This window comes from Austrofundulus limnaeus, unplaced genomic scaffold, assembly GCF_001266775.1.
Source record: "Austrofundulus limnaeus strain Quisiro unplaced genomic scaffold, Austrofundulus_limnaeus-1.0 Scaffold2, whole genome shotgun sequence".
NCBI classification, from domain to species: domain Eukaryota; kingdom Metazoa; phylum Chordata; class Actinopteri; order Cyprinodontiformes; family Rivulidae; genus Austrofundulus; species Austrofundulus limnaeus.
Window position 1 is genome coordinate 3,701,154 of NW_013952404.1, and position 9,341 is coordinate 3,710,494.

The 9,341-nt window shown below is 40.2% G+C and overlaps 1 protein-coding gene across 1 annotated transcript in view; it reads right to left on the bottom strand.

The window, feature by feature from the left end:
- Positions 1–8,832, bottom strand: part of si:ch211-195o20.7 (cytospin-A) — a 20,605-nt gene extending 11,773 nt beyond the window's left edge. Inside the window, exons 1-4 of the mRNA XM_014011207.1 lie at positions 7,412–8,832; positions 6,856–6,982; positions 3,402–3,989; positions 2,584–2,636 (exon numbers count right to left, since the gene is read on the bottom strand). Of these exons, the coding sequence (XP_013866661.1) occupies positions 2,584–2,636; positions 3,402–3,989; positions 6,856–6,895 (681 nt within the window). The 5' untranslated portion in view covers positions 6,896–6,982; positions 7,412–8,832. The remainder of the gene's footprint in view (positions 1–2,583; positions 2,637–3,401; positions 3,990–6,855; positions 6,983–7,411) is intronic.
- Positions 8,833–9,341: the final 509 nt, after the last annotated feature.

Genomic DNA, 9,341 nt, shown 5'->3' on the forward strand with positions numbered 1-9,341 from the left:
CCCCCACCCCCATACGGGACCCTTTTAAACCTTGTGTCTAGGAGCAGCCCAGCGAGGAGAAGAGAGAGAATCTGGAGATCATTTCTGAAAATCTCCAGCAGCGTTCACCTGGAACTGATTCTGAACCTCGGCTTTGAGATGGACCGGAGGGGAACACAAATCTAACCAGCCACCCCCACACACACTCGCTCACACACACACACACGTTTGTTTTTATATCCGCATGGGGACCATGGATTGACTTCCATTCATTTCCTGGTAATTTTATAGCTTAACCCTGATCATTTACCCTAAAACTAACCTAAACTCAATTCACACCTTGGTCCTAAACCGAACCTCCCACCTGAAATTAACATCCGTACCTSTGGGGACCGGGCTGTGGTCCCCACGAGGCTGCCTTTTTCTGGAAAATGGTTCCCACAATGTAGCAAAAACGACCAGGACAAGGTCCTCACTTTRCATCAAGACCTCACTTTGACAGTAACTATTCTGCAAGTGGTCCTCACTCTGTAGCAGAAACAAGTACAAACATACACACACACACAAAAAAAATCCTTCCTCTAGATGGATGTCCTGTTTTCCTTTTTCTTAAGCATACTGAAAACTAGATATGCACATAAGCACAGTGGAGAAAACGTTCTAACTGGATAGACAGAAAGAAAAAAAAACAGGAAGAGGAGCCAAGCTGTTAGAATGTCACTGGAAGAATAATCGGAATTTRAATTATATAGGAGGGTTAAAAAATTGGGTCAGATTTAAAGAAAAAGGCTTGAAAAGGGGAAGACACGAAGGCTGGAAAAGGAGAACATTAGCAGGAGGTAAAAAGATGAGGTGGAAACAAAAGTGGTACAAAAAATCTGCTTAACTGATGTTTTTGCATATATCTGCAATAAATTTCACCCAAAATCAGTGACATATTAAAGGGCCAGCATATCACATGTCAGAATATAAACTAAAAATAAATAATCTAATAATGAGGAACGATGAAGTTGTAGTTGCTTTACGTCAGAATACCTTTGCTCATCCCAAAAACAATTTGCTTCAAATTTATTTTACATCTATCTATACATTTATTTTCTGAGTTTTCTGTCTCGTGTAGAAACAGCAACACAAGGTCAGTCAATTCAGCTGCAGATCAGCTCCCACCACCTCACAACAAACAAGTTTTGTGTCCCGAACAACTGAATGCAAACCTCCTCCTCTGCAGCGAACTTCCATTTTCTACAGAAAAAACGTCTCAGAACGGCTGAGCAGACAGAGAGTTTATAACACCGAGCTTTGCTTTCTTGTGTATACACAAGTGTTGAATTGCTCAATTTCCACCACACAGCCCCCTCTCAGTGCTGTACTACAGTCTGTCTGATGTTAGCTAACCTGTGTGAAGATTAGATTTCTAAATCCCTCATAAAGATGTGGGAAAGTTTACGAGAGAGAGAAGAAATAATGAAAGAAGCTGAGTTTTAGTGCACAGGAGGCAGTTTACATCGGATTTCTACATTCAGATAGAAGGTTGTAAGGAAAGAAAAAAAAAGAGGACAGAGTCACAGAGTAGGTCAAGCCAAGCTGTCGTAATCTGCAGCAGATCTAGAGGAAGCTCAGAGCCTCTCGCTACAATCCTCAAAAGGGAGGGTCAGGAATTGGAACGAATGAGTGACAGGAAATTACCAAAGAATATCACCATCCTCATAAAAAAAAAAGCACAGAAGGCTTAAAGAAAATGGACTAAGTCTCAAGATTTTTTTCCTTTACATTTGGAATGAAGTTATTCAGTTTGGGTTTGGTTTCAAATAGTTGGAGGGGGGAGTATTTAGGAGAAAATTGGACTTTCAGGTTAAACGTATTTACTGCTCAGACAAGTAACGTCTAAAACACAAACACTAACATAAGATGCTATCAGAGACTTTCTTTCTTCTAAGCTTTTCAGGAGAATCTCAGTGCAGTACGACCTTTTAATCAGCGGAGCTGCAGCTCCCAACAGGCCGGATGAGGTCGTTTTCGGGGTTTATTTATTATAGAACGGGAGTTAGGGTGACAGGATGTCCACATCAGTGTGATCTCTTGACTGAGAGGTCACCAGCGCTACCTTGGCTCGTGCACAGCTTTACTTTTAATAAAAAGCTATATCTTTTAGTCATGTGAGTGATAGGATGTCAATGTCGATTAATGTCTAGCTCATAAAAACAACAGAAGTGCTTCACGATTCAACCAAATGAACRGATGAAACAACAAAGAAACAGAAATGTTCAAAAATAAGTACAATTAATGTAAAATAAAGAAATACAGCATAAAAACTCTATGATAACCTTAAACTCTTCCAGAATCAAAAGCCAAGAAGTAAAGATGGGTCTTCAGCATAGATTTAAAAGTCTCAATCTCAGGGGYCCGAATGCAAAAAGGYAAACCATTYTACAGGTCTGGGGCAGAAACTGCAAARCTCTACTGATATTTACTCTGATCTAGGGGTGAAAATAAACTCTAAAATTAACTCATGATTGGGTTTGGATGTTTTCTCTGTCAGTGCATTATCTCTTTGGTGGAAGGACTTCCTAAATTTACTGCAGCTATAGAGCAAAACCATCTCACCTGCAGAGTTGTCTTTAAACTCTTCACTTCAGTCAGCAGGTGCTTCAGTATCTCTRAGAGATGGGAAAAAAGTCAGAGAATTCATGCTTATTGAAAAAAATAAAAAGTGAACTGACTTCTTAAGAAAGCAAAATGTCTGTCTACAGCRTTAAAGGAGACAWATCCTGCTTTTAAATCCTTCTTTTTCATATTTAACTCAATCAAGTTGGGTCTATATAAAAAACTGCAATGTTTTGGTTTGAACTCCTCCTTATTGTAACTCCACAAGCCCCCCCTTTCTCCCATTTACTGAGGTGTGTCTCAGATAAACCCGTTTTGTGGCTGTCTCTTTTAACCTAAACATGATTCACACCCCACCCCGCTCCAGCATCCAGACCGGTCTATTCTAGTTTRATAGATGGGTTTACGACTATATAGCAGCACAGAAACATTTTATTTAAAAATTAATTAAAAGATGTCAACAACAGAWGACTTGTCCAACAACACGTACATGTTGGAACCAGAGTCTGACCCAGAGCCAGAGGAGAATGAAGACCACCAAATTGTAGTTGGCAAGTCCAGACCTTATTTGTCAGTAATTTGACATAATAGTTCAGAAAACATCAAGAGAAAACTGAATGGGTTAAAAAACATGATCCAAACAGAATATAAAATTATGAACTCAACACCAGGAGAGACTAAATTAAACTTTTCTGCACTGGAGCCTTTAAGTGCACAGTAAAATGTATTTAACGGCTAAAGAAAGATTTAGCATGATATGTCCCCTTTAAATAACAAGCTGCAATAAAACAACCATAACAAACTAGTTTCCTTCTTGCCTGGTGTGTTTGTGGTCCCATCCTGGTTGGCAGAAATACCCAGTGTGGTCCTACACTCCCCCAACAGTTCCACCAGCTCCTCACTTTGGCTGTCCCTGTTTTCATTACCAGGCAGCAGAGACTGACTCRGACCTTTGTCTCTTTCCTTGCAGTTCTGCTCCAAAGAGCTGCTGGCAGGTGACTCACAACACGCAGGCGAAGGGCTTTTTATGGGACTGACAGCCACACTTTTCACTTGGGAGACTGAAGTCCGTGTTGAAGAGGCCGGAGGACCCCCGTTCTTCCCCGGGGAAGCATCGGCTCCACCTGCCACGGTACTGCCCGTCTTCTTTTGCACCAGGCTCACTCCGGGAACCGCTTTRGAGCTGTTTGTAGCGACCGGTGGAGGAGGACTCCAGTCAGGAGGGGAAATGGACGTGGAGGTGTTTTGTGGTGATTTCTTCCAGCTGATAGTGATGCCTGGTGGTGGAGACAGGGGCGGAGCTGGAGCTGCAGTGGAAGGTGGGAAATGAGAGRCGCTGGGAGCGGGACAAGGTGCATCGTTCAGCGGAGAAGAAGGTGGAGTGTGGAAGGTTTCCAAATGGGACCCTGGAGAAGAAAACAGGAAAACATAAGGACCTATTAGACTGCTTTCTTGTTGTGTTTTTTTAGACTTTTGGGTACRACACACTTTCATTTACAGTAGGAAAAATACCTGCAATGTTTCCCGGCTCAGTTCACACAGGAGACACTGATCCTGAGTAGGGTTGAGCAAAATTGTATTGTGTGCAATAAARCATCAGAAAAACTGTCCACAATTAATATTGGCAACTTTTTATTTACTACAATTGTTTCCATGTGATCRTGTATTTTTGTGTTCGAGGCGCTCTCACTATCAAGCAAACATGTGAGCCCGTATTGTGCTCCTCAAGTTCTGATATTGTGGAAAAGTTGGATTTCTATTCAGTTTACTATTTTAACTTGCTACAATGAAGAAGTTTGAATGGTGATTAGTATAATTTTACAACAATTGGTAATGGATTTAGAGTCTAAAACATATAAGTGCAACTGTCATCTGTTAATCATCATGTTGATCGTTTTCGGCTAAATACCACAATTAATTGGGATTCAGTTTTTTTGCCAATATCGCCCAACCGCAATCCTGAGTGGCCTGAAATGATTCAGTAGTTCTCATTCCAGAGCTTTCTCTTATTTCCCCTGTTTTCTTTGAAAAAAAAAAAACATATTCGAACATAGTTTCAAATCAAAAGGCTAAGCTGATCTCTTGCAATTTTCTCATTTTCCTTTTCAGACTTGAATCTTCTGAGAAGCAAAATGAATTATCATAACTGCTTAAAAGCAACAAGAACAAAGAAAATATTCCTTAAAGTTGTTCAGTAAAGACGCAAAATGAACAAAAAGACCAAGTTWTGGAGAATAAAACATAAAGTTTAGTCGACATTTGTATGGCATGTTGACACTGAAAGCATCATCGGCCAGAGACGCCCAGAACAACACAGCCCTCGTTGCCCAGCCCAGCGCTCCGACTATACCCCGGGAGACGAGCGCTGTTAATACAGACATTCCTTTTGAACTCCTCCCTCATTACGTTGATGCAGCACTCATTTTCCAAATTAAAGAACACAGACTTGGACACAGAGGACCAACACTTCCCACACAGACACACACGCAGCAGAGGGATGTCAACAAATTTCCAAAGTTGACACAACAGCACAAGTGATTTCCACTTTTTAGTTCAGCATTCCTTACCCAGCAAAGCGAGACAATCCCACCTTTAGAAGCAACGGGAACCAAGAGGCACAGTCTCCCCCTTTTTTTGTCTTTCTTTTCCTTGTTTGGACAAAAGCTTCTCGACTGAGAGGGTTTGTTTTCCATAAGTGATGTAAGAGAAATAGTTGAACATTTGCAAAGTTATGCACCACCTGCTGCAAGGCCAAAATTCCWCAGAAAGAATGACAGGATCGTCTAATGATGCCCTAATGCCACCCCTGCTTTTTACTCCCAACCTCTCGTGTGCCCCTCCAACCATGTGAACGGGTAAAAGATTGACGGAGTAAGGGGCACTTTGAGTGCGTTTTCACCAAGGTCTGTGTGTGTGTGTGTGTGTGTGTGGGTGTGTGGGTGTGTGTGTCAGACAACATTAGGCCTCCTATGATTAATCTGCTGCCCTTGTGCTGAGATGGGGAATTCTGCCGATTCATCACAGCTGGCTCCACGGGCCCAGAACAAAATCACATCAGGACGAGAGGAGAATGGACCACTCACTGAACAACGCACACAGAAGGGCTGCCAAGATTCCTGCAGCCACACACACTCTCTCTCCCACACACACACACACACATACACACACAGTTTTTCTGTTTGCATTTTCCTTTGTTACAATCAGTTTCATGTTTGCCGCTCAACCACCCACTCTTTTTAGTGAATTTTCATGCAGTTTGCTCTTCCTGGATTTCCCCACCTATCCTCTTCCTGGTCACGCTCCTGTTACATGAAACAGTTTGAAACACCACAAAGATGGAGCTAGCAATGTGAAATCTATTGCATTATTAAAAGGAATGCATATCACCGGTCACCTTGTAAATAATCTCAGGTACTACTGCATCAAACTCAGTATCTGTAAAATTWACTTAATTAGCCCTTTTTCTGTTGGCTAAGATAAATATTTTTGGTGGCCATCTTGAATTGGATTGACATTATTGTGCATTCAATAAATTTTATTAAATGTCTTCCAGTGGTTTATGAGATGGTTTTCTAACACAGTGTTTCCCAAACTTTTTATCGTCTGACCCACAAAATATCCATGGCTTAAACTTGTGACCCCAAATATTACTGGTCTGAATACATTAACTTCATTAATAACCCTAAAAACACAGGCTTTTTGACAATATAAACAGTTTGTACACAAATATAAATACTTGTTTATATTTTTTTGTGTTTTTGTAATATTTATAGGGAAAATATTACATCAGCAATTATTTTATTATCCTTTAAATTGATTTCTGGAGATTATCCAAGGTGCTTCATGACCCATAATTGGGTCCCAAGCCCAACTTTGGGAACCAAAGTGCAGTGGTTCCCAAACTTTTCAGCTTTTGAACCACAAAATAACAGTAGCAGAGACCTGTGCCCACAACCATTTTTGGATGATAAACATTTGTATCAGGTCAACTAAACATGGGCATAGTAACAATATTTTTATACTACATTTATCCATTTTAAATATACTAACCTCATTCATTTGTAACAACTAAGACAAAAAATGTAATTAATTCAGAAAATCTTTTCAGGACCCCACCTTGATGTTTCGGGACCCAACTTTGGGTCCCGACCCCAACTTTGGGAAACACTGTTCTAACAAACACCTGAACAGTCGTGGGCAAAACCATGTGATAAAGACACAAAGGTGGGGTTTAAATACATGACAAATGTTATGTTTGTGTTCTTGACCTACCTGTGGGTCCGTGGTTGTCCTTGGTGGAAAAGTTGCCCATGCTGCAGTGAGAGGGTCAGGGCCACAGATGGGGGGGTCCCCGCAGGTGTTTTCAGTCACTCAGCTCAGATCAAAGAGTGGAGTGGACCTACAGAGAGTGGTCTTTGTTACGCAGCTGAGAACGACTTCAAGCACCTGACATGTGTTCTACCCCGATGCTGATTTGGTAGTAAAATCACTCTGTTTACATAACAAATCTGCATTCAAGTCACGAGCTCGAACCTGGAGAAAACAAACCGCAAAAACAACAACAAAACAACAAAATTCGATTTAACAAAACAGCTGGAAAAACGCGCAAAACACGCAGACGCACCGATCTCTGCTTTCGACTTCTTCAAGCTGGCGAGAAAACATCCGAACTTGAGACATCTGAAGTCAGASCTTTGAGCCACAAACGCGCAATCCGAACTTGTTCACAGGCGCAAATACTTTTGCGCAATAACAAACTAGAAAAAAGTAACATTTATTCTCTCACGTTAAAACTTGTAAATGTCACTAGAAAAAAAAGTATACAAACCTTTTGTAAAGGTAATGTTAATCGCCAAAAACCTTCAGCTTTGCGCTTGTTTGAGGAACTTTCCTCCGTTTTCTTCACCGCCGCTCAGTGACGCACCGCCTGCTGTCTTCATCAGGAAACAACTGAAGCTCTGCTGATCAAAATCAACCCAATTTTTTCCCCCCTCCAAGAATAATCCCTTCAAAACTAAATATTTAGTTCAATGAACGCGTCAAACTCTGGACATGATGTTTGTCCAGACAGCAGGCTGGACGTGTCCACTGGAGGGCACAGTCAGACTGCGCTGAGATGTTTGACCCGCCCTCACTTCCCACTAATGACCTACTGACCCACTGCACCGCCCAGCTGGCTCAACCCTCCCATCAAAATCCTGCCCCTGACCCAGGTGATTTATTTAGGAAATGAGAAACATTTTTCAAATACAAAATTTAATCAAATCATATAAAAAACATGAAAGGACTTCAACAGTCTACATTAAATGACTGTCAAAATTAATTTACTGTATCTTACATTCTCTATTTTCCTTCTTGACTGCTCTGTTTCCTTTACATTGTAGATTTTTTTCCTAATTAGACAAATAAATGTATAAATAACATGTCATCAACAAATACTGCTCCACCCACTGTTAGTTACAGCACATGTTGGTCAAATACCTGTCTCTGATATACTTGTTATCAATAGGCTGTTTTTTTTAGTCTTTATGTAAATTATTACCTGTCACTCTGCAGTGAGACTTTGTTACAATAAAGAACCAATATAGAGCTTGTTTAAAGTTCATAATTTGATTTTCAGGATCTATTAAGCCTGTCAAAAACGGCTACAAAATTATAGAATTTTTTTATCTCCAAAAAAATATTAAAAATGACCTTTTTTCTTTCAAGAGTTGACTTTAAAACTGTGCTATTTTGTGAATTTTGTGTTTATATACAAAAGGTTAGCTTAAAGTGTCAGAAAGACCTGTTTTAAAGGCTGTGTCCTCTAAATGCAAATATTACTTTTTTACTTAAATGTTTTAATTGTGCAAATGGTGAAACTCACAAAGGGACAGAGAAAACAAAGAGGGGTAAATTATTAGAAAACGTTGTCTTTTTTCTCTCCTCTTTTTTTTTTTTGGACAACTGTATTTCCTCTCCTATTACAAAGCCAAAAATGTTTAGGCCTATACACTGGTTATATTTTAGATCTTGAATAGATTTGTTGATAAATTTTAGGGGAGGAAAAACGTGTTTAAAGAAAAAAATGTTACCAAATCCAGATAAAAATGAACCATCTATGTTTTTTGTTGTTGTTTTTTTTTTTCCCAATTTTTGTTACAAACCAGTAAGTTCAGGACTTTTAAGCACTTATGAGGGATTATCACAGCAAAACAACGTGAACTGGAATTTAACTAAAAACATTTATTTGTTTTGTACAAAAAAAAAAAGAAATAGAAAAGAAATAGAAAAAATAAACAAATGTGTGCAGAAACAAAATGACCCATAACTGGGACTAAAGTGCAACAGTAGAGTTGACTGGTTGCCACAACAAATTTATTATTATTTTTCTACAGTTCCAACAAATCACCTTCAATCTACAGCTGAACTTGAACATGCAAACGATGAGCACCGATGTGCAACACACAACAAGCTGACGGATGGAAGCTGTGCCGTTTGCGTGCAGTTTTTTTCCAGCAGCAAACGTGTTTTCAGATGATTTCCCTCTGAATCAGCCCGGTGGCAGTGTGTTCTAACAAACTGCATGTTGCTGAGTGAAGGTTGGCTGCAGAGAGGAGACGAGCTCTCAGGCTCTGATTGAGATCAATATGTTTCCACAGTTCTCGGTGCTCACTCTGCTTCACTGCCGTGTGACAAGAATCCATCAAAACCAGTCAGGTGCATTACTCAGCCTTCAGCCCCGACCACATCGATTTCACAGCTCCTGAGTGGGAACG